Source organism: Magnolia sinica, chromosome 10 (genome assembly GCF_029962835.1).
Source record: "Magnolia sinica isolate HGM2019 chromosome 10, MsV1, whole genome shotgun sequence".
Taxonomy (NCBI): Eukaryota; Viridiplantae; Streptophyta; class Magnoliopsida; order Magnoliales; family Magnoliaceae; genus Magnolia; species Magnolia sinica.
In genome coordinates, this window is record NC_080582.1 from 20,917,963 (window position 1) to 20,944,888 (window position 26,926).

Consider the following 26,926-nt stretch of genomic DNA (forward strand, 5'->3'; position numbering starts at 1 on the left):
AGACGTTTACCCTTAATTTTTATACAGCCAATCCTGATAATTATATGAAATCCACTCCAACCCTTGACTTTTATAGGACCAACGGTAACAATGATATGAATTCTACTCTAACAATTAGATTCCAGCAAGACCAACTGTAACACTTATATGAATGCCACTTGAACAATTAGACCTAAATTCCACGCCAAAATTTAGGCATGTGCCCAAAAGTCATACCCATATCTGATTAACTTGTGGGCCACGCTAACGGAAACAAATTGGAGGGCGAGAGGCAAAACACTGTTTAAAATCATCTGGTCCACCTGAATCAGAGGTGGTGATGATAAATCACATGTTTAAAATCATGTAGTCCATGGTGGAGCTGATGAATCACATATGGAGCTGATTTTTTGGCCCTTTGCCTAATACGAGGTAATGCACCTGATGGTTAGGGTTGATTTTACATAAACATCATGGTGGGGCCCACCCAAGCCACCGACCGTGGAGGAAGGTAATGGAATAATAATTATATCAATTATGTAAGGAGGTTTTAAAAAATCTTTTCGAAAAAGGTATTGGAATATAAATTAGATATTAATTAGGCCTTTTTTTTTTTTGTAAATTCCAAAAGGTAAGAAAGAAAATATATACTCCTGTAAGCTCTAGTATAAGGGAGGAAATTCACCCACTTAACAGTACAAGTCACTTGCAGGCAACTGCCAGGAAATAAATTTCATTAGACGGGGTTGACAAGTCATTTCTCCGGAACTGACTCACATAAAGTCTCTTTCACTAACAGGCACACATCTCATGGTCGTAGGCCACCATGTAAACATCTCACTGACTATGCAATCATTAATCATCTGATCACTGTTGTTTAATATAGACGGTCAGGATTGCTTAAACAAAAATAGGCCCAATTGAAATTTCGATCCATCTATAGTTGGGGACGATCTTGCATTGCATCTGATCAAGAAGAATCACTCTGTTAGGCAAACCTAACCAACCTATCCATGCCTTTGTAAAAGGTATGGCCACAAAAAGTAAGACCCAATCAAGGATGATTAGATCAGCGAATGAGTAAATGTTTTGGCCTGGCAACCCATGAAATGTGTTCTGGATTTAATAGAGAGTTCAGATCAATTGATTGGACTGCAAGTAACCCCACGCAACTACGAGCAGGAGCATTATAATTATAGTGCTCGAGCACTGGAGCATTTCTCAAAATAATAATAAATAAATACTCCATATATAAAAACCTTCTTCCCATTTCATAACTAGAAAGTTTACAACCAAAAAAAAAAAGGGGGAGAAAAAGGAGTCCCCTTCACCACCCTCGCTGCAACATAGACCCACGTTTTACACTATCAGAAAGCATACAAAATACATCCACGTTGCACGCAAACACCACATTCAACCTCTCTTTTCTACTCACATAACCATGTTTTCACCATAGTATAGATATACTATAACCAGGTTTGATAATCGTTGTTGAGTATATAGCGCAGCCCATCAAAATGCCACCACATGTGCTCATGTGGCACATGTATGCAAGATCAAAGCCATCCATCACATGACTGTCTGATGCCCTGGAACAGGAATCAGGCTGGCCCACTCAGGAAGTGTGTCCACAACATGAGGAAAAAAAAAAAAAAGAACGGTTAAGAAACTCTTTATAAAACCATCCATTTGAGCTACCAACTTTGACCATTATCAGGAGTGAACCTACCTGATTTCTGGCCATGGCGTCTCTATATGGTGGGACCCACCGGATAAGCAACTTGGATCTTGCACTTGGGCTGTATTATACATGCATGCACGACTAGCAAACCTCATACTATATACATACTATAGCTTCTACTACAACATTTGTATTACTTGTAAGCAGCGTATGGATCATACCCAGCCATTGCTGCTTGTGAGGAGCTTGTACCTGTTCCATCCCTGAAATAACCACCCATTCCCATTCCAAACAGCCCCTGATGATGTCCCATGTGAAATGCCGGCCCATACGCCGCCGCCGCCAGTGGTCCCATGTCCATGGCCCGCCTGGGCAGCAGTGGATCACCCCTTACTGAGCCTCGGTGGTCACCCTCTATCTCGCGGTATCGATGAAGATACGCGCATAGGGGCTCAATGTAGTCATCGAACCCGAGCTTGCTCATGGCCCACAGCACGTCCTCTGCAGTGATCGTCTTGCGCTGCTCACGCTGGCACCTCTCGTTGGCCTCGCTGGTGATGAAGCTGATGTACTCGGAGACGCACTCCTGCACTGTCTCCTTGGCATCATCGGAGATCTTGGCATGTGTTGGGAGGACCTTGCGCATGATGCGTATCACATTCGCGATGGGCATGAAGCGGTCCTGCTCACGGACAGTGCAGACGCTATCGCGGTCCGGGTTGTCATCAAATGTTGCACGCTGCTTTGGAGGAGTGTCAGGGTCCGAGATCTTTGTCCCTAAGCCATCATCAACAACCAAACACATTCACATGGTTACCAACCCTAGTTGTGTGAATAAATTGACAATTCAAATTAACCATTGGTGCCCCATGAAACTTCTAGGAGGTGTTTAAACTCCCCTTGAAGGTGAGAAGGATGGGATTCCCATGTGTGCATGTGTTAAAAAAAAATAAAATGATTGAGTGCAAACATTTTCACGACAACCGTGTCCCAGATGAGCTGTGTGGGCCCCACCATGATATGATCATGTATCTACTCCGACCATCACACGCGATCTCCCATGTTTGGCAAAGGGCCCAAAAATCATGCCAATCCATGGCTTAGATGGGTCACACACAAACATGGGAGAAGAGAAATTGAAGAACTGTGGTGCAGGTCACATGGCGTGCACATGCTTCAATCCAAACCATCCAAATTGTAGTGTACATTTTCAATAGAGCATATCACAAGAACTTCATTGATTTTAGCAATCCTAAATATTCAATTAGTGGCCATCAAAATCTAGTTGGTAGCACACCCACTTAACATTGAGGCAACGAGGAAGGTGACAAATAAGCGGTGGGCACCTCTCCTTCATTTGTGATCTAGATCATTGGTCGAATGGGCCTTCCAATGGATGGCAGCTGATGCCTTAATAATTATCTCAAAGATCTACAAATGGTGGATGGACCCTACACTGGTCAAAACTATGTTATGTTAAATATGGCATGTTGATGAATTTCTTCCTAATTTCAGGACGCCTATTGAAGAGTTAAGATTGTTAAGGTGTTAGGAAAGAACCAACTAACATAGGAACAAAGTGAGAAATGATTTAGATCACGGCACATGAGCTCTAATTGTGCAAGGTCAAGGCTAGAGGATGCCTAGACTCATAGACCCAATCTGCTTTGGGCTAAGGGTAAAGGTACATGTGTAAAAGCTTGTCCTTTGAAATTGATCAAACTGCGTATTGAATTACATAAAGAACATCCTATGTACATGGTATATTAATAATCTATAAAGAATAAGCATTTTTAATTCAATAACTATAACAAAATCTACTTTTTACACTTATTTACTTCAGTCGCACAAGATTGTTATAGAGATTGGATAGTATATATTGTTTTACATGAACTCTTAAATGTGTAAATAGATAATTAAAGAGGAATCTACACCACTAATTGAACTATTTAAAACATTCTACCTTATCATATAAACCCTACCTAACTATATATCATGGCTAACTGAAATATGATCTCAGTTACAAAATTCGAAGACACGAATATACTAGTTCGGATGAGGATTAGAGAGCACTGCACAGATGCAAGGAGAATAATCGCACAAGTCCATCGATGCTATTAATGGTTCACTTCTAATAGGGGTGTAAATGAGAAGCAATGGGAAGGGGACTAATGTTTATATCATGCTTAGCCCATGAGCGGTCAAATCATGTTGGTTGGGATGTTCAGGTTGGGCTTTCCATGCAGTCTAGCCATTTTGAGTCTTTACCCTTTGTCAAAGCAGAATGGGTTTGGGTGTTGGTATCCTCTATCCTTGGGTTTGGGTGTTGGTATCCTCTATCCTTGAGTTTATACAACTGAATCCAAACCATGTTGCAGTTTGGCCCCCATATTAACTAGTTTTTACCAAGAAGTTAATAATATTAACCCTACAATTAAGGACCTAAAATTTAGAAACAATTCATCTACAGATCATATTTAATATAAAAATAGCAAAAAATTAGATAACTATCAAATTCCCATCTGGGTGAATTTTAACCACTATAGGGCTCATCGACCATGTGGAATCTTTCAGATTTTGCCATCCATTGTAGGGCCAATCCGATCAATGAGCTCGATCACAAATGAGGAAGGAGAATGGGATATAATTGAATTTTTAAGGCATCTGCCATCCACTTTTTGGCTAATCTGATCAATCATCTAGATAATAAATGAAGAAGGAGAGGTGGGCCACCACTGAATTTTTTAGGCCGTCTGTCATCCACTGTAGGGTTTATCTGATTGATGATGTACATCACAAAGGAGGTAGGAGAGGTGGGCCACCGATTGATTTTAGGAAATCCACCATCCACTATAGGGCCCATCCGATCAATGATCAGGATCACAAATGGGGAATGAGAAATGGGCCACCGCTTATTTGTCACATTCCTATGCCTCAACGCTAAAAGAGTGGATCACCAACCAGATCTACCATCCATTTTTCATTGAAAATTAAAAGGAGACAATCAAGAAGAATGGCATCAGGGATGTGTTGGCAGCCCAACAACCCACACCGCTTCGACAGCTCGTGGGGGGAGAATGAAAGAAAGAGAGAAGGTAGAGACAGCTGCACCAATGACCCACACTGCTCCAATAGGCTCAGCGATAGCACATCGGGGGAAGGAGAAAAGGAGAGAGGAGAGTAGGGAGAGAAGGAGAGAGGTAGTGTAAACCATTTACCATGGTTAAATGACTATTTAATCCATGGTAAATGCTATGTAGTTTCAATTGGTAAGGTGGCAGATGTCAGCATTCACCATGGGCATTTTAATCATATAAAAAATACCATGTGAAATGCATACACCTTACAAACGGTGAGGGATTATTTGATTAACAGTGCAAAAGTTAGGCTATTAGATTTGAAAATATTTTACACTAGGCGGTTTTTTGTCCATAAACCAAAACATAGGTGGCTAATTTACAAATCCCATCAAAATATCCAAATGTGAAAATAGTTTGGATATCCTCCATGAGGCCCAGAACATGAATGGTTTGGATCTTTTATCCATCAATCCAGAAAGTGTGCTAATGGACCGGATCAGCAAACAAGTCAGTCGATCCAATCCAATAATAAATGGGCTGGATCTGAAATTGCACCCAATCAAGTGATATCCCCGAGCATCTGACCCGCACACTACCACAACCAAATCGACTTTACTATTGGGAAATCGCCCACCCAAGGGGTACGTCTACTATAACAACAATCCCAATCACTATACAGGCTTTGTAGATCTTTGATGGCTCCCACGGTTGATGGGGATGGCCTGAAATTCTCCAAGTAGCCAAAGCTCTGTGGGGTCCCGCTTGATGTATGAATTTATATCCACACCATCCATCCCCTTTGCTAGTTCATTTTTAGGCATGAGCCCAAACAAGAAGTATATATAAAGCTCAAATGGACCACAGACGCACGGCCTCCTTCGACTTTAGGGCTACTTCATTACGAACTAGATTGAAGATATCACAATGTATCAGAGCCACTTCATTATGAACTAGGTTGAAGATATCATAATATGAACGACTGGCAAGAGATTATCAGGAAAGTAGCGTATGAGCAAAGGTTAAAATATAATAAATATAACAACGTATCGAACAAGGGCATATCAGGGCATGAATATTAGGTGGGATATCAATGGGGGTAACATTCATTTTTAGAAGGCAATATCAGAAAGTACCATTCATATAGCAATGCACTCAAGTACGCACACTTGCATTGCAGACATGCTCACACACACTTGCAGCATCATTGCAAATCTATTTCTGGCTTATTCTAGCAGAATGATCTCAGCAGCATTATGTCCAGTGATTAACTCGTACAGCCCAAACAAGAAGTATATATAAAGCTCAAATGGACCACACTACAGGAAATCATGGGGATTGGACACCTACTGTTGAAAACTTCTTGGGGGCAATATTAAAATCTTCCTGGGACACATAAGTTTTGGATCAAGCTGATATTTTTGATTTCCCTTCATCTAGGTCCATGTGACTTAATGAACAGGTTAGATGGCAAACAAACATCATGGTGGGCCCTAGAAAGGTGGGTGTCATTATCCCCATTGTTCCCTGTGGCGTGGTCCACCTGAGCTTTGGATCTGCCTCATTTTTGGGCGTTAGCCTAAAATGAGCTGGAAAAATGGATGGAAGGCATAGATAAAGCACATACATTAAGACGGGACCCTGCTTCAGATGTATTCCTGAGACGCGAGGTATCCGTGTCCCATCCCTAGGTATTGTATTCGATAAAACGGCAGGGGACTTTAGCCATTGGATCTGGGATCATCTGTAGCTGATCAGAACTGCTTATATGATAGGCTTCATTACATGGAAAATGAAACCATCAAAACTCTTAGATGAGAATGTCACAACCCTTCGATCATTTGATGCTTTCCTTTGGAAATGGACGTCTGCACAATCTTTGAATAATCAAAGGTTTGAAATATTTCAACCTGACAGTCTCCTGGCCGGGTGAACTCCCCATCTACAGTACTGAAGCCCATCATACAGGGACGCAGATTGGGTTCTGCCTCATCCCTGCACCGAAGTTGGTAAAGGGACAACAGGGCAGGATTTGATTGGACAAGGCCAATGTCAGAGTTGGGACATGGATCGCGTGGTGACTGACCCCAACGGAAGTTGATCGTTACATGTGCCACTCTACTCGGTGGCCTGGCCAGGTTACGCAGGCCTCATCATAATGTATGTGTTATATCCACGCTATCTATCCATTTTGCAAGATCATCTTAGGGCATGAGCCAAAAATGAGGAAGATCCAAAGTTTAAGTGGACCACACAACAGAAAATAATGGAGATTGAACAGCTACCATTGAAAAATTCTTAGGGGGCATGTAAGTTTTGGATACAGCTGATATTTGTGTTTCCATTCATCCAGGTCTGTGTGACCTTATGAATAGAGTAGATGGCAAATAAACATCATGGTAGGCCCTAGAAAGGTTTCAAGGGTGGGACACTTTGTCCACTACTTCATGTGGTGTGGTCCACCTGAGCTTTGGATCTGTCTCAATTCTGGGCCATTCCCTAAAATAATATGGCATAATGTTTAGCTAGTGCGGATATAAAACATACATCAATGTAGGGCCACAAAACCTGGTGACACCAACACACCGCTGAGGTTGCCATGGGATTGGATTAGGTCTTAACCCTACACCGTGCATTATAATTGGCACGCAATACACGTGTCAAAGAAGGATCCGAATACCTACATGACCGTGAAAGTTGCTGGACCCACTCTGACAGCTTCTGTAGGCCAATGATAAGGCACCATGTCAGAGGTAATACTTAAACCCTAAACACCTTTATCCGACCCCAACACCGTGTTGCTTGGTGGTGTTCGGACTAGGCTTGGGGCACATGCTGTTGTCAGCAATGGAGCCCTTGTGAAGCATGTTAGAAAGTTGTTAGGTTGATTATATGCTTAACCAGAAGGGATGTGGATTGGTCACTTTCCCTAGTTATACTGACGTTAGTGCATACACAACATGACAGGATTTGACTAAACAGTAAGTCACGGTCAGAGATGGGGCCTAGTCAAGTATATACTTGACCAACCAACTTTCAAACATGCTGCGTCCCACCTAAACTGCGCTCCCCCACCCAAAGCATGTTTGAAAGTTGTAAACACATCCCCCGCCTGGCCACCTCTAATATGGTGGGATTTGATTGAATGACAAACTGCCAGAACAAATTTCAAACATGCTTTCCATTGACCCATATCAAACGGCTTGTTGTCCAATTAAATTCTATCACATTATGTCTGTATCGTTGTCCGCATAATATCAATATATGGAGGGAGGGGCAGGGGCAGTACCTAATCTGCATCCACCTCATGTTTTGGCACTTGACCCAATCAAATACTACCAAATCACAACACTATCGACATATGTGGTGTTGGGTTCACATTGCAATCCGAGTCCCCATGCAAAACATGTTTGAAAGTTGTAGATGCCTCACATGAAATGAGCTCCATCTGTCCCTAATGTGGCAAGATTTAATTGGACAGCAGGACTTGAATATTGTACCTACATGTAGTGAACAATTAGAATATTATCCATGTATATGGCAAACAACTTTCAAACATGCTTTGTGTGGGCTTCATCAATGGCAGAAGCTTGGCATTCAATGAAATTCCACCACATCATGCCAATATCAACGTCAGTACAAGCAGTGAAGTACCCAATCTTTGTCTGCCCTAGACAATTTGGCACTTGGACTAATCAAATTGCCCCATGTCTCAACACCTTTGTGCTGTGTGGTGTTGGGGTCACCATGCATTTCTCATCAACATGATAAGCATGTTTCAAAGTTGTGGATACCTCTACCCTAATGTGGTAAGATTTAATTGGACCAAAGGTCACTGCAAAGATGACCCTGCCTACTTGATAACTTTCAAACATGCCTTACATGGGTGCCATCTCTGGTTGTGACCTATTATTCAATCAAATCTCAACACCACATTAGGGTTCCTCCTTGACAGTGGCACGTGGACCAATCAAATTGCCCCATGTCTCAACACCGTTGCGTTGTGTGGTGTTGGGGTCACCATGCATTTCTCATCAACTTGATAAGCATGTTTCAAAGTTGTGGATACCTCTACACTAATGTGGTAAGATTTAATTGGACCACAGGCCACCATCAAAGATGACCCCGCCTACTTGATTGAACAACTTTCAAACATGCCTTACATAGGTGCCATCTCTGGATGTGACATATCATTCAATCAAATCTCATCACATCAAGAACGGAGGGAGCTCAATCCATATAAAGAGTTGCGGATCACGTGGTTACACTGTCACCACCGACATACGTGGTGATCCGAAGTGGTGGGATTTGATTATGTCATGTTAGAGATAGGACAATCAAGTACATACTCAACCTAACAACTTTCAAACCTGTCTTGTGTGTCCCTCTTAGACATTGGCACGTGGACCATTCAAATCCCGCCAAGTCAGTTCACCATAGACATTGGTTGGTGGTGGTAGGGTCACCACACAATCCTTATCCCAGGTACGGATGGTACCTAATTGACAATTTGACATCATGCAAGGGAGGAGTTTTGGTCAAGCTAGGATAACCCTGACTTCCACTAGGCTGTGACGTGACACTATTTCATTGGCTCGCCAGGCACTTGTCAAAAAGGGTCCACACCAACTTTCAAAAGGGGGTTGGGTCAAGTGGGTGCTTTACCATGTCCAGTGAACCAATGAAATGGCACCACGTCACTGCCTTACAAAGGTCGATCGTAATTTCAGCCGACCAAATCAGGATGCTGTCAAGTAAATACTTGGCCAGGCCATCTCCCACAACGGCCTTCTGGCCAACTAAATCCCACCACAACTTTAGCTCCGTGGGCACAAGCCAGGGTAGTACCCAATCCGTGTCCATCTGATAGTAGGTTTGGTCTTTGAAAGAGGGCTCCCTTATAATGGCTAAAGCCTGCCTATGTATTACTCCAGCAAGTGGGATGTGTAGGAAATCTCAGGCAGTCCACCTCTGGACTGCGTTGGATCAAATCATTTTAACCCACCCTGACCTTGCTTTATATGCACACGTCTCCTATGTCCTACCAACACAATGTCAGTTATATAACACATGCATCTTGCATGTAGGCCGTTGGTTTCAAACCTCTAAATTCTCATTTCTTTTCCACTTCATCAAAGGATGGTTTAGGAAAATTCAAATGGGAAATGGAGATTGGACTTTTGGGCCGGTCTGGGCCTAGCCCAAACCCAGATGGTTTAGGAAAATTCAGATAGGAAATGGAGATTTGACTTTTGGGCTGGGCTGGCCCTAGCCCAAGCCCAGTACATTGCCAAACCAACCCTCCATTTGACATGTTGGTTTGCTAATCCATGCACATGCGTGAGAATATCACGTGTGAAATCTGAGCTTTTCATCAGGTGAACTATAATGTATAAGATCCTCTGTCGTACAACAAGGTCATTTGACACCTTTGGGGCAAAGCATATCAAAATAAATGATTGGCTAGAAAGAAATTCTAGTACTACACTTCTCCACCTGAATCAAGTTGCCTCCATGCACAATGATGTGGTGGGATTTAATTGGACAGCAGGCTGCTATCAAAGATAACTATCTATTCAGCTGAACAACTTTCAAACAGTCATCTTTAGCAGAAGTCTACCATCCAATCAAATTCCACCACATCTGGAATGAAGGGAGCTCAACCCAAGTAGAGGGATGCAAATAGCTTGGTTACACTATAACCACCAACATATGTGGTGATCCAACATGGCAAGATTTGATTGGGCCATGTGCCATTGTCTTATATGGGCCCTTCTTAGACAACAACACATGGCTCAATCAAATCCCGCCACCTTGGGTCACCATAAACATTGATAGGTAGTGGCATCGCACAATCTGCATCCCAGGTAGGGTTAATACCCAATCAATATCAAGGGAATGTATTCCGTCAAGCCAGGGTCAGGCCAAGGTAACACTGAGCTCCATAAGACTATGACATGGTGCCATTTCATTGACTCGCTAGATACTTGTCAAAGAAGAGCTCAGCAACTTTCAAAACAAGGTTGGGTCAAGTAGGTATTGGACCATGTAGAATGGATCAATGAAATAGCGCCACATCATGGCCTCATAGAACTCACAGTTATTTCAGTCTGACCAAATCAAGCTACTGTCAAGTAGACACTTGACGGGCCATCTCTGATTCCATCTAACCAAATCCCACCATGCGGGGTACAACACCGGCACAGGTAGAAACATCACCCAATCTCTGTCCATCATATAGGAGGTTTGGGTCATTGAAAGGTGGTGCCCTTCCAATGGCTGAAGTTTGCTTGTTTAATCCAGATCCTTAGTTCCTGACAAACAAGATTTTTACATTTCCTGCAAATTTTTTTGGCCCACGTTATCACTAATGACATCAACACTACTTACATTAAATACAATACTAAGACGTCGTCAGTGATGATGTGGCCCAATAATATTGCAAAGAATAGAAAATGTCCATTTGCCCTGAACAAAGAAACCGGACTCCTGCCTGTATAGTATGCACTAAACTGGGATATTGTGTTGTAGGAAATTACCTCAGTCGGTCACCCTTTAGATCCGGTTGGATCAAGTCACTTTAACCCCACCCCACTTCATATGTAGACGTGTCCTATCCTCCAAACACAACATCAATTATATAACACATGCATCTTGCATTGTAGGTCGTTGGTTGCAAACCTCTAAATTCTCATTTCTTTTCCACTTTATCCAGATGGATGAGGAAAATTCAGGGAGAAAATGGAGATTTGACTTTTTGGGTCGGGCTGAGCCTAGCCCTAGCCCTGTCCACCGCCAACCTGACCCTCCATTTGTGATGTTGGTTTGCTAATCCACACACATGCACGAAACTGTGTCATGATCTTACACGCGTGTGTGAAATCTTACCCGTGGGGAGCAAAGCATATCAAAGCAAATGAATGGCTAGAAAGAAATTCTGACCTTCAATTTGCTTTGTACTCTCTGTCCACCTGTCTATTGAAAGATGTGGACACGTTCCCACCGAACCAAGTTGTCTCTACCTGGATATGGTAGGATTTAATTGGACAGCAGATCTCTATCAGAGATGGCCCGATCTACTCGACCAAACAAACTTTCAAACATGAGTCGTATGAACCTATCTCTAACAACAGTCTACCATCCAATCAAATCCAAATAGAGATCAATCAAGGTGGAAGGGTGTGGATTACATGATTATGCTGCCACCACCAATATATGTGATAATCTAATACGGCGGGATTTGATTGCGCCAGGTGTCACAATCAGAGTGATAATGACTCCATAAGTTGTAGAATAGGTCACAAGATCGATATCCACTGCAGCAGGAAAAATATCTAGGTCCTTACTCTTGCCCCAGTGGTAGAGTCAAGAGTTTCAACACCAAGTCAAGGGTTTGAGTGAAATCCCACTATAGCGTTAGTGTGTGGGGTTTGTGCATGTGTGAATTAAAAAAATGTGCCAAGTATGAGTACATTCTCAACCTAACAACTTTCAAACTTGTCTTGGCTCTCTTCGACATAGGCACATGGCCCTATCAAATCCCATCATGTTGTAAACACTGAGTTCCGTTATACTCTGACATGGCGCCATTTCATTGGCCCGTCAGATACTTGCCAAAGAATGGGCCACCAACTCTCAAAAGGTTATTGGGTCAAGCTGGTGCTCGATTGTCTGATGGACCAATAAAATGGTGCCACGACACGGCCTAAAGAAACTTAATGTTATTTCATCTTAACTGTATCAGCTCTCATCTAGTAGATACCCGACGGAGCCATCATTGACAATGCCTGCTGTAGAACCAAATCCCCTATCCATCACATAGATGGTTTGGGTCAGTGAAGGAGGAAACCCAACTGCAGTAAGCTGGCATGTGTTGTAAGGAAACCTCAGTCAGTCCCCTTTGGACCATGTTGGATCAAGGCCTTTTAACCTACCCAAACCCCACCTCATATGTACACGCTCTATCCGGGAAATAAACCGTCAGTTATATAACACATGCACTTTGCATGTAGGCCATTGGTTTCAAACCTCTAAATTTTCATTTCTTTTCCACTCCACTGGATGGATTAGGAAAATTCAGACAAGAAATGGGGATTTAACTTTTTGGGCCAGACTGGGCCTAGCCGGTCTGCTAATCCACACGCATGCACGAAAATGTGTAAGGAACTTACACATGTGAGATCTTACACCTGGGGAATAAAAGCACATCAAAGCAATTGAATGGCTAGAAATAAATTCTAACCTTGGATTTGCTTCTTACTTTCTATCCAGCTGTCAAGTGAAAACGGTGAACATGTCCCCACCATGACTAAGTTCTCTACTAGATGTGGAAGGATTTAATTGGACAGCAGGCCTCTATCAAAGATGAATTGGTCTACTAAACCAAACAACTTTCAAACAGGCATTATGTGGGTATCATCTTTGACAGCAGTCTGCTATCCAATCAAATCCCACCACATTAGGGATAAACAGTTAGTCTTAGGTAAGGGACACAGATCGCATGGATAGGACGTTGCCTCCACAAATGTATATGGTGATCCAACATGATGGGATTTACTTGGGCCATGTACAACTGTGATAGGGCATGATCAAGTAGATACCCAACCTAACAACTTTCCAACATATCTTACGTGGGGCCTTCCTTAACCTAAGCACATGGCCCAATCAAATCCCACCATGTTAAGTCACCGTACGTGGGGCCTTCCTTAACCTAAGCACATGGCCCAATCAAATCCCACCATGTTAAGTCACCGTATACATTAGTCAATAGTGGCAAGGTCACTAAGCAATCCACGTCCCAAGTGAGGATAGTACCCAATCATGATCAAGGGAGCGGATTCAGTCAAGCCACAATCTAGGTTGAAACGAGTTCCTTTAGACTGTGATAGTCTCACATGGCATCGTATGATTGGCCCGCCAGCCGCCAGACACTAGCTAGAGAAAAAGTTCATCAACTTTCGAAAGACTGTTAGGTCAAGTAGCTGCTGGATTATGTCTGGTTAGCTAATAAAAGGGTGCCAAGATACGGCATATCGAAACTCATGAACCGTATCAGCTCTCATCTACTGTATTTGACAGGGCATAGCCGGCCGTGGCCTTCGGTCCAGCTAACTCATACCAAGCACTAATACAAGCGTCTTTACCACCGTCCATACAAGCAAGGGCATTACCCAATCCGCGTCCATCACATGGATGGTTTGGGTCATTGAAAGAGGACACAAACCTCAGTCAATCCCCCTCCGGACTGCGTTGGATTAGGTCATTTTAACCCAGCCCGGCCCCACCTCATATGTACACGTGTCCTATCTTATAAATACATCATCAGTTATATAACACATGCATCTTGCATGTGGGCCGTTGGTTTCAAACCTCTAAATTCTCATTCATTTTCCACTCCAACGGATGGATTATAGGAAAATTCAGACAGTAAATGGAGCTGGGCTGGGCCTTGCCAAAACCCAGTCTACCACCCTACCGTCCATTTGTCATATTGGTTTGCTAATCCACACGCATGCGTGAGAGTGTGTCTTGGTGTTACACGTGTGAAACCTGAGCTTTCCACTGGTGACCTACTGTGTATATAGATCTTCTGTCCTAAACTCAAGACCATTTGACACCTCACGGGTGCAAAGCATATCAAATCAAACGAATGGCTTGAAAGAAACTCCAACCGTCAATATGCTTTGTAAATTGTGGTCCAAATGTCAAGTGAAATTCTCTGATTTCCTGGATAGAATTGTAAAAATTATTTTTGTAACTTTATGTAAAGCTCAGATCTTATGCATGTGCTTCATGTTCATACGTGTGCCTGCGTGTGGATGTGCAGGGCTACATGCGTGTAGAATTAAGGGGACGTCTCGTCATCCTTCGTTTCGTTTCATACGCAAGCACGAATCCAGATTCCGGAAAGATCCACGGGCCCACAGGTGTCCACTCACAAAACGACAAGAGGGTGCCCGTAACGCACCATGCGCCGTTTAGAAAATGACAGATGCCAGAAGTTGCTCTGCGCCGGGGCGGGCATCTGTGCTGGACAAAACAGTCAAAACGAGGACCCGGAAAAGGACAAACCTTCACGAGAAACCAAACCAAATTATCATCTCGCGAGAAACGAAAATATCAAAATGAGAGTTTGCCACCAATCCAAATGGTGTATCATCTGATTTTTCCTTCTAAACTGGGACCACTCGCAATTTAATTTTAACCATCCATTTGATGGACTTCATTTGGATCGTTAGATTTGATTTATCAGTGTGATTCAAGATATTTTGCACCATCCACAAAGGGCTCCACACTTTGGATGGTCTGATGTCTGTACATCAGTGCGCGTAGAACATGTCGCCACCATTTTGAAAATGCTAATGGACTATCGTAATAGTCTACTAATAAATATCTCCAACTCACCCATTCAAAAAACTCCCAGTTTCCAAAGAGGACGTCGCCCATCCTCCGCGTACATGAAAATATCTATCACCCACTCCATCTCTACCGTACATTACCCTTCGCTCATGTGGACAGTCATATTTCGTCATCAAAACCGTTGATCTGGCGTGATACACCGTTGATGGTGGCTTCCATGAAAAATATTGAAGATGGGAAGATCCAAAGCTTACGATCAATGGCCCACAAAACAACAGTTAGGGAGGCTGTCCGTGTTCAGTGTTCAAGGGAAGGAGGAAAAGAATCAAAGATTTCAAATATTCCAATCTGCTAAATTTTCATTTTTAATTTTATTTTTATGTTATTAATCTATTTTTTTTGGTATCCCCATCCAAAGTGAGGTCCATCTTATGAACGGTCTGGATCTTTGAAACGTGACCACAGATCCAACTGCTATAAGTTCTGATGTATCCTATAACGTTAAATCAGGAAATATTGTACCTTCAAAGCATATATATACTACAAATAGAGGTGGTCTCAAGTCCAACCGAGTGGAATATATGTTACGATCCATCAGTTAGTAACTTGTCACCTTTCATGTTTCTGTGACATCCAATCCGTCCAATAGGTTTGTCCCACCATGAATATCAAGGTGGTCAAAAATCTGTCATATGTACTCATTGAGTAGATCACGCATTTGTTTTTCTTTTTTTATCAATGATTACACATAATTTCATGGTATAGCTCACCTGATGAGTAGATTGGTTTGATTTTTTTACCAAGTGATCCTCATAGCTGTTAATCCCATTGTAAGGGTTGGATTTCACATGTACTGAAAGGTTGGAAGTAATCCTCTGTGTGGACCATACCTTTTGGTCCAACCGGTTGGACAAGAACTTCGAAATGGAGAGAGAAACAGGAGTATACGTGCATGCAAGGAGAGAGAGAGAGAGAGAGAGAGAGAGAGAGAGAGGATTTGCATGCAACAGAAAAACCATGAATGAAGTAGAAGAGAGCGTTGGGATTTGCATGCATTAGCAAAACGATGACTGAAATAGAAAATAAAGTATCAAAAGAAAGAGATGGAAGAGATGGAATCCTAAATCTGCATGCAAGACAGGAGCATCCTGTCCGTCCAAGGGGGACCTAGGTTATATGATCCAGTCCGTTGATCCAGTCCCAACCACTCAGATGGACCATACCTATAATATCTCCCTGAGGAAGAATATCAACCCTTTGATCGATGGTCTAAAATAGATGGTGAGGAATAAAACATCTACAGTCACCATTCAACACAAAAGGACCCAACGGTTAGATAGATAAGATTTTCACGTCTGGAGATTTCTGGGTCATGATCCATCAACTGATTTTTCCATCAAATCAACGGTTTGGATGGCCACACCATGGGCCCCACTTCTAAATAAATGGTAGGAAAATACAAAAAGCCCATTTTCTTGAAAATGGGAAAATGGGTATTTTAAGTTAGAAATCTGTGCCTGCATGCAAGAAAATGGATGATAATATCAAAATAAAAGCCTAAAAACAAGAGAGATTTCTCTTAAAAATAAAAACAAAATAAAAAAACAAAGGAAGTGAAACTGAGAGTAGAGTTTTCTTTTGGCTTTACCAGAGCTGGATTCATGTAGTCTACGTTCCATATCTCGTGCTCTCTCTCTCTCTCTCTCTCTCTCTGATTTGGTGTAGAGAGCAGTTTGGGGGAGAAGGCCGCATTTATACCGTGCAGAAGGCCACTCCACTTGGCAAAAACTGGCGTTGGAAACGAAGATTCCGGAATAGCCGGTAATTACTGGGAGAGGATTAGGTGTTATCCGAGTAACATCACAGTAAGTGTTTTCCTAACAGTGGGGCCCACCTTATTGTATGCGTTGTACATCCACGCCTTTCATCAGTTTTTTCAGCACATTTTTCGGCATGCTTCCAAAAATGAAGTAGATCAAAATCAGTAGTGTTAATCACGTACAGGAAACAGTAGTCATTGAACGACCACCGTTAAAAATTTTCAACGGCTCCACCGTAATTTTTGTTTGCCATCCAACCTATTGATAATATCATACGGATCTGGATAAAGGGAAAATACAAATATCAACTTGATCCAAAACTTTTGTGTCCCTAGAATATTTTTAACGGTTGAGATTCAATCCTTACTGTATGATCCACTTAAGATTTGGATCTACTTAATTTCCAGGACTGCCCAAAACTGATTCAGAAAAACTGATGGATGGAGTGGATCTACAACCCATACTTCAAAGTGGACCCCACGGTCAGCGAAACACCCACTAAGTTGTTACCCCGGTACCAACCAATAAGCTCCGTGATGTTACCGGCTTGGGGCTGAGGTTGGCTGGTATTTACTGGCTGTAACCGGTTGCCGGTTTCACAACGGTAGTGTTCGCTTTTCTAAATGAGAACAGGTATATTATACTCGGCTGCGTGTCACGCTTGATACGCAGGCATTTAGAAATATAATTTAATGGCACATTAATTAAAGTTAAACCGAATAAATTGTGCAATCCACTGTGGCTAAGTTATAATAGAGAATAACATGGGTTGAACAATCTTTGGATTTGTACGCATTTGATTTTTAAATAAGACTTGAATTTTTTCTGATTTTAATTGTCCAATAAATATCAGAATACTATTATTAATTTGGACAACCAAAATAAAAGCAATGTTTAGTTCAAGACATATCTAACATGTTTCCTATAATTTGAACGATTGAGTTTGAATCACTTATCAGGAATTTCTAGTACTCGAGCTTATCATCCACCACACACTGCCAGATTATTAAAGTTTCTCACCATATTTTTCATGTGAAATTTCAAACACAAACGTTCTCGTTCTAGACTTGCGTAGAACATCCACACCTGAAATATGTGGACCACGTGATAAAGATCATCTGTAATGAAAATAAGGATTATCTACTCATCAGGCAGGCCACAATGCCACGTCAATGGACAACCGATGGTTTGAAAAGATTATTGTGTGTGCCTACCTAATGAGTTGATTTGTCTGATTTTGGCCGACGGTGACCTTAATTAATGGTGCGGATCATTGTTTTCACGGCTCTTTTTTTTTTTGCCAAACAGAAGCTTCATTTCAAAAAGGAGCAGATTACAAAAGCCAAATTCAGACAGGAGAGGCCAGTTGGCAAAAAAGAGAAGGCTGGGCTGCTTATCATATACTATACAGGTTGAGAGGTGAATACTTCTCTAACATAACCTAAACCTGATTTGTCTAAGAGCACCTGCCCCCTAATTAAACCGGGGAGGGAGGGGAGATCATGAAAATGGCAAGAGGATTGGTCTTTGCTGCCCATCTTCGCCAAACCATCCGCCGGGCTGTTAGCTTCCCTATACACATGGGTTATCCGAAAGTTCCCCTGGGTGGAAAGCTTCTTGATCCTAGCCAACCAATAGGCCCACTTCCAGGAAGACGCTGAATCCATTGTGAGGCAGGAGACCACCCAACTTGAATCGGATTCGATGAGGACATTGTGGAGCCCCTTGTCCAGAGAAAGTTTCATACCATCCAATATTGCCCGTAGCTCGGCAGTGTTGTTAGATGCTTCCCCATAACCGCAGGAGAAGGTGAAGATTGGGTTGCCAAGGTGATCACGGCAGATTCCTCCGCCACTAGCGGGGCCCGAGTTAGCTAAGGCTGACCCATCTACATTCATCTTGAGGAGACCTTCTCGAGGTTTAATCCATTTGACCACAGAGAGGGAAAGGGCATGGCGGTGGGGCTTAGAATAGTAGTTGGGAGGAGGGGGGGCTGACGACTGATACTGGCGCTGATGAACAGCTCTTGCAAGATGCGGGAAGAGGGAGACGAGCCACCATCGGGTTTTAAGAAAAACTGAAGCCTCCGAAACTGCGGAGTTGTCAAATCTTGATGCGTTCCTAGCTTTCCAAATTTCCCACAAAATGAACACCGGGTCAGTCGAATTTCATTCTGACGGCTGCAAGGAAGAAGAGGTCGATTCCACCACTAGTGTAGACGGTTGGCTATGGAGGACTGGCGAAACAGGGGAATCCCAAGGAAGCTAGCAGCCCCCAGCCACACCTTTTCGGCGAGAGAGCCAAGAAGGAAAAGGTGAGAGAGGGATTCCACCTGAGGGCCAGTTTCTGAGGCCGAAATGCAGCAATTACAAGAAGCGGCTAGTTGAATCCCTTTCCTTTGAACTAGATCATCCACAGGTAGCGCGTCGTTTAACAGCCTCCAAACAAACACTAAGATTTTTGGAGGAATCTTGGGGTGCCAAACATGCTTGGTCCAACTACGGAATTGCCCTCTTTCTCTGCCAATGTTCCAGGCCGATTTAGCAGAAAATTGGCCCGAAGGGTCCAACGACCAGATGATGGAGTCCTGGGCGTCTGAAGTGCAGAAGCCTCCTTTCTCAATATGAGATTAGAGCCAACCCGAAAGGGAATCAAATGCATTCGGTTTGACTCCGTTGTCGTCTAGAAAATCAGCCACTCTGAGACTTGTCATGGAGTCAGAAATGTGCATCGAAGGGAAGGCCGCAAGAGGGCCTAGCCCGGACCAGTTCGAGGTCCACATGTTGCAGTCACTACGGCCCACCACCCACTGTGCATGCCTATTCAGGACAGGGAATATATTCTCAATCCGATTCCACAGAGGGGACGCTAAACTTGATCAACCAGTGGGCGTAGATGAAAAGGAAGCCGAGTACTTAGAGCGGGCAAACTGGCTCCACAGGCTATTGTGCTCCCTGTGCTTGGCATTCTAGGCCAATTTCAGATGAAGCCCATACATAACATCCTTCAGCCTTTTTATCCCAAGCCCTCCCTCTGCTTTCGGCATGGCAATGGCAGACCACCTCCGCCAATGAAGATTCGGCTTCCCATCCTGCCAACCCCAAAAGAAGTTAGCGAACATCCTTTCCATCCTTTCAGGATATTATTGGGAAGAATCGTGGCTGCTAAGGTGTGGACGGGGATCCCGCCAAGGACGAACGAGATGAGGGCCAGCCATCCTACTTGGGAGAGAATACGAGCACTCCATCCCTGGATTTTAGCAGCCATCTTGCCAAGCAGAGGGGCAAAATAGGAACTCTTAGCTCGGCCTTTGAAGATAGGAACTCCCAGATAAGTGAAAGTGCTTGGGGCTTTATCAATGCCAAGAATATGTTGAATAGACTTGCACCTGGCTGCCGACAGTTTTGAGGAGCAATGGAAGGAACTTTTCTTCTGGTTTACCCTTTGGCCTGAAACGGACTGGAACTTGGAAATGAAGTTTTTAACCTCTTTTAGAGACTTGCTAGAGCCATTAAGGAACAGAACCGTGTCGTCCACGTATAGCAGATGGGAGATCTGCTTGCTGCCGCGCTTCACCTTGTAAGGAGTACAAACTCTAGTCGACCTAAGTTTGGAGAGGCCCCTGCTGAAAACTTCTGAGGCGAGGATGAATAGAGAGGGGAAAGAGGGTCGCCCTACCTAAGTCTGCGGGAGGACCTGAAGAAACCGCAACTAACCCCGTTAACTAAGACGGAAAACCAGTTGTCCTTCCAGCACGATTCAACCATATTGACCTAGGAAGGCCCAAAGCCAAACTTCAACAGAACTTGGCGAAGAAACGGCCATTCAACTCTATCGTAAGCTTTCTCCATGTCCAGTTTCAGCAAAATATTTCCTCCCCGAACTTTTCTGTCAATATCTCTGAAAATTTCCTACACTAGGGAGATGTTTTCGGCAATCGAGTGGTCCTTAATAAAGGCCCCTTGTTCTAAGGAAATCAGTTTGGGAAGGAGAGAGCTGAGCCGGGCCTATTAAGTTGGCGAAGATCTTGTACACCACATTGCATGGACTGATGGGTCTATAATCAGAGAAAGAAGACGCCCCAGGTTTCTTAGGGATCCAACAGACGAGCGTGGAAGTGAACGACCGAGGCAGCTCGGCACCCTGGAAAAAAGTGACCACCGCGGAGTGAATATCTGGGTCGACAGTATTCCAACAGCCAGAAAAAAAGGCTTCCGAGAGCCCTTCCGGTCCAGGCGCACCATCTTTGGAGAGCTTCTGGAATGCGATGCGGACCTCGTCCACCGAAGGGATTTACATAAGCATAAGGTTATCTTCATTAGCAATGAGAGAGGGGATGCAATCCCGGAGCTCGTAAGAAGTCGTGGAGGAGGAGTCAACAGGTTGGACTGCCGCACGCTGGATGGAAGGTTGATCCGAGGTGATCCCCGCTTCGCCCAGGTGAATCTCTTGGATTCCTAACTTTCTGACTCTTTTTGAGGCCACTCTGTGAAAGAATTTAGTGTTTCTGTCGCCCTTTGCTAACCAAAAGTTCCGTGCTTTTTGCTTCCAAAAAATTTCTTCTGCTAGCTCCAACTTGGCCATGTGATCCCTGGCTTCAGAAAGTTCTGCTGAGTAAGCCAAAGGGTTGGCCTGATCATTTGTCTCCAAGACATAAATGGCTTGTTCCGCTTTCTTTAAGTTCTGAAAAATGTTCCCAAAGATATCATGATTCTAAGTTTTCAAAGCCTTCTTCACCTTCCTCAGTTTCAGAAGAAGGTTGACCATGGGGAGGGGAGAGAGATTAACCTCCCAAGCGTTGTCCACAGTCTGAGTGAAAGTCTCATGAATCATCCACATACGATGAAATCGGAAGGGCCGGGGGGGGGGGGGGGCTGGGAAGGTGCTTCACAAGGAAGTCCGGAAAAGCGTTTAACCATTGATCATTGCAGAGAATGCGATCCAACCTTGCCCATACGTGGGAAAGACTGGCATGGTTATTACACCATGTGTATCTGTTGCCCACAAACCCAGCATCAGTAAGCCCGGTCTTGTCAATCGCTTCTCTGAACTCCCTAGAGCTGGCCGTGTCTTGACTACGATAACCCAACCTCTCAGAAGGATCAAGAACGGTGCTGAAGTCGCCGCCAACTGCCAAAGGACTAAGGGAACCTACAGCAACAGACTCCATCACACTCCACAGAGAACGCCTACTGTATCTAGAGCACTTAGCATAGACAAAGGAGATTTGAAAAGGAGCCATCTAGACTTGAGAAAAAACTTCCAACGATATCATTTGCTTAGATTGAGCAAGCACCCTGGTGGTAAGATTGGATCGGTGGAATACCCAGATCTTTCCACCTTCCGCATCATTAGAGATGAAAGAGTGGAATCCTAACTTTAGCCCGATTCCCACTCTTCGGCTATCTCTAGCCATAGGCTCAAGGATCGCAAGCAACGAAGGATTATGGGCTCGGATGAGCCTTTTCACTAAACAAATAGTGGCCACATTGGCCATCCCGCGGGCATTCCAGATGATAGTGTGATTCATCAGACACATTTCTTGATAATCCAGCCCTGCGATTGATGTTTATCAACCTTTTTTCTTTCCTGACCGTGGAGCTACAATAGGCACCTAGACGACTCTCAACAACTGAACTAGCCATCTTATATAGAGATAGATCGATAGAGAGGTCCAGTTGCCGGTAGACTGAAACACATCCATCTGTCAGCCCTTTGGGAGGCAGAGCACCGATTTTTGCATCCTGGTGGACTAGCGGGGTGTTATCCTGCAAAGATTTAGCGGGTAAGAAATCGGCTTCTTCCCTGAGGGAGGAAGGGTGAATTACCTGTTGATCGAGGGTTGTAGTGCGATTTGGTAGGGGAGTGGAACTGGGTGTTGGGGCATATAGCAGCTTCCACTGTCTGCTGCATTGATGGACATAAATCCCCAGGGCTGACTGGGTTAGAGCAGCGCACCTAGGCATTGGCGTGGATCTCTTGGCCGACTGGGGAGTAGCTTGAGGAGCACGAGTCGTCAAGCAAAAGTTGTTCATCGTTGGGAGCTGATCTGGGGATTAATTGAGAGGCATTGCGTCAGCTGCATCTGGCTTAGAGAGTCATCTACAATTGGAGTGTGCTGAGGCCTTGGATAGAGATGGGTATCCAACCTAGTCGAAGGAGAGGCAGGGAGGCGAGATCTGATCTCTTGACCAATTTGGCCAGCACTTGTATGGTTGGCTTCGGATCTGCTGACTTGGGCATTATGTCGAGCATTTGCAGGGTAGGCTTCAGACCTACTAACTGAGGCATTTTGTTGAACACCTTCCACCGACAGGTTGGAAGGGGCGATCCCAATGATCTCAGCTCCCAAGTATTCAACCATGGCATTGTCAGCATCGAAGTCCTCTTCCAGAGAGGTGAGAGAATTGTCTGTCTCACTATTGGGATTCGTTCTCGGGGCTTGAGCCGCACTAGGAAGGTCTGGTTCCTGTTTGTCTTCCATTTGAGCTTTGATCTCATACGAGCTTCCTGCAACGATGAACTAGATCGGAGAGGTGAGAGATGATGCCTTCAGCATGGATACCTTCACTCTAGCAAACATCTCGAAGATCCCAAATCTGGACAATGTGTCTATGCATATCACCTCTCCCAGGAGACTACCCAAGTCGTGGATGGTAGATATGAACCACACGTGGGCTGGGATACCGTACAAACGAATCCAGAGTTCCTCGTTCGCCACCTGCGAGCGAGGGGTCCATGGGCAAATCTCCATTAGTCCCATGCTCTTCCATAGAGAGGAGTCTCTGACCAAATCTGAGAGTTCCTCCCTAGATCTGAAGGAAATCAGAAATTGATGTGAGGAGATTCGTGCTACATTAACAGTAGAGGCGTTGAACCGAGAAGAGCGGAATCCGTCAATGATCTGAAGGATGGATATCTCCTGAGTCCTGGAGGATGCCACTAAGGCTACACTATAAGAAAAGTCACTTTTACCTACGAAAATTTTCGTAGGTAAAAGCCTATTTTTCATAGGCAAAACCTTTTTCCGATGAAAATTTTCGTCGGCAATTTCGTTGCTAAAAGATCGAGGGAGAAACCTTTTACCAACAAAAAAAAGTATTTTGTTGGCAAAAGTAAGACTTTTGCCGATGATTTCATTTCGTAGGTAAAATATTTTACCAACGTACTTTTTCGTAGCCAAAAATATTGAAAAATAATTTTGCCTTATATTCGTAGCCAAAATAGATTTACAAAACTTTTTAACTACGATTATTTTCGTAGCTAAAAATATTTACAAAACGTTTACCTACCGATTTTTTCATAGGTAAAAATTATGACAACACTTTCACCTACAAATAATTTCGTAGGTAAAAATATTTACAAAAGTTTTACCAACGAATTTGTTTCGTAGGTAATAATTATGACAATTTTTACCTACAAATAATTTCGTAGCTAAACATATTACATAAGTTTTGCCTACAAATTGATTTCGTAGGTCAAAATTATAGCAAAACTTTTACCTACGAATTTGTTCGTCAGTAAAAATTGTTACAAAAGCTTTACCTATTAATAATTTCGTAGGTAAAAATATTTTCAAAACTTTCAGGTAAAAATTGTTACAAAAGTTTTACCTACTAATACTTTCGTAGCTAAAAATATTTTCAAAACTTTTACCTATGAATTAGTTGGCAGGTAAAAATTGTTACAAATGTTTTACCTACGAATATTGTCGTAGCTAAAAATATTTACAAAACCTTTACCTATGAATAGTTTCGTAGGCAAAAATATTTACAGAACTTTTTCCTACGAAGCGTTTCGTAGCTAAAAACTTTTATGAAACTTTTACTTACGAATTGTTTGGTAGGTAAAACCATTTTGAAAACATAGACCAACGAATATTTTTGTAGGTAAAAATATTTTAAAAACATTTACCTACAAATATTTTCGTAGCTAAAACATTTACGAACTTTTCCCTACGAAATGTTTCGTAGGTAAAAAAGTGTATGAGACTTTTACCTACGACAATTATAGTAGATAAAAACCTGATTATACTTTTACCTATGAAAATTTTCGTTGGTAAAAGTGTCCTTTTTTTTTTTTTAATGTGCCTGCGAAATATTCCTGATATACACCTGTTACAATATTCCTGATATACACCTGTTAATATTCCTGTTATATATAAATATTTCATCATATTCACATTCACATCCATTTAAACCCAAAGTACGTAGATTCATCCAAATATAAACTACATCCATCAACATAAAATTCATTCACACATAAATACATATAAGTTTAACATCATAAATAAAATACAAAAAATCATAAAGATGAAGGTGGAGGAGGTGGAGCATCAGTGGGTAAGCGTGCAGTGAGAGCCTGAAACATCTCCATCATCTGTCGCTCATGCTCTACCCGCATCTCCTCCATCCTCCTTTCATACTCCTCTCTCTCCCTCGCCTGCTCCTCCATCCTCCTCCTCTCCTGCTCCTCCTGCTGCCTTGTCAGATCCTCCATCCTCCTCTCCTGCTCCTCTCTCTACCTCGTCAGATCCTTCATCCTCCTCTCCTGCTCCTCCATCTGCCTCTCCAGCTGCTCACTCGTCTTCTCCAGTTGCTCTTTAATGTCATGGATGAGGACCCGTAGCTGCTTAACCTCTTTCTCTGTAATATCAGCTCGATGGGTGGCGCTCTCGCCAATGACGATGGATTGGGTGGAGGCAGCTCTAGCGGGTGCCAGGAGCTTGGCACCATGGCTAAGCCCACGAACATATCCAGAACGGGTGCCAAGCACCTCACTCAGGATCTCTGGCTCACTCTGCTGAGTACCATCGGGAGTGGGCTGACTGTGTAAGGTGTCCATCGCCGCCTGTAATGAAAACATATGAATTTTCTCTAAAAAATGACATTATTATAATGTAAAGCAATTAAACTTTACAATGTAAGGATTTTTACCCAAATCTCGCTGGCTCTAGGATGTACCCAAGATCTCGTCGCCTGTCAACAATGAGTCCCTCTGTAGAGGTCTACTGGTCTGGGCTCTTGGCCAGTGATGGGATCTCGCTACGCAATCGAAAGGACAATAGAGTTAATATAAATGCATGGAAAGAATATATCAACTTAATAATTACCAGTAATTTCTTACCATACTGTGATGAATTTCTACAAATGACTTTAAACCAGCTATGTGGTTCACTTCTAACTTTCCCCTGTTGTCAAAATTTATTTTGCTCCTCTTCTAAACACATTATCATAATATATTATTATTAATAGCGAATTTAATTGTTACCTTAAGATATCGTAAATATGTAAATATTATCTAAAAAGAATCAAACAAAAATCTATTGTAGAGTATCCGCCAGTCGTTATCGGTCATGTGCGGTGGTGCAGACTGTGCGCCCTTCTCGTGGCTCATGCACTGCTTGTACCGCTTGTGTAATATGGAGCGGTACTCCTTGAACCGCTCCTTGATCATTTCATCGACGGCATAGGAAATGTGCGGAACACTCAAATCTAAGTCAAACTTATCTTGCAGTTTCGTAAATAATAGATTAAGGTAATAAACTTATTAAGAAAATAATTTAACCATAAAATGACCTTTTATAAAATAAATTTTAAAAAACTAAAATTTACTTGAAGGCGCTGACGGATGATCTGCTGCACATCATCTATCACGTCTCCCCAATGGGGGGTGGTGGGGGGGATCAAAGATCGGCATAAGACACCGACCTCTGACGTAAACAGTCTGGCATTGTTCCTAATAGGTCTAATGTAGTCTTGTGGGAACTCTACCGTCACCCTACCCTCGCGCATAATTCACTCTAAAAGCAACCCATGCGTGGGTCCACATCCTCGTCGGCTGGTCGACGACGCTGTTGCAAAAGAAATATGTAAGTCTAAACATAAACAGAAATCATTAAAATAAATATATATCTAGACTTACATGCAGTGCCCTGTGTATGCGCGACTGAGGGATCAGACGCCTGCGATGTAACATGTGACGGTGATGCTGGCTCAATCGCATCACGG

The 26,926-nt window shown here is 43.1% G+C and overlaps 1 protein-coding gene across 1 annotated transcript in view; it reads right to left on the reverse strand.

Annotated features, from left to right (window-relative positions):
* Positions 1 to 1,228: 1,228 nt before the first annotated feature.
* Positions 1,229 to 26,926, reverse strand: part of LOC131258141 (nuclear transcription factor Y subunit B-6-like) — a 99,340-nt gene continuing 73,642 nt past the window's right edge. The window contains exon 2 of the mRNA XM_058259251.1: positions 1,229 to 2,437. Within this exon, the coding sequence (XP_058115234.1) occupies positions 1,854 to 2,437 (584 nt within the window). The 3' untranslated portion in view covers positions 1,229 to 1,853. The remainder of the gene's footprint in view (positions 2,438 to 26,926) is intronic.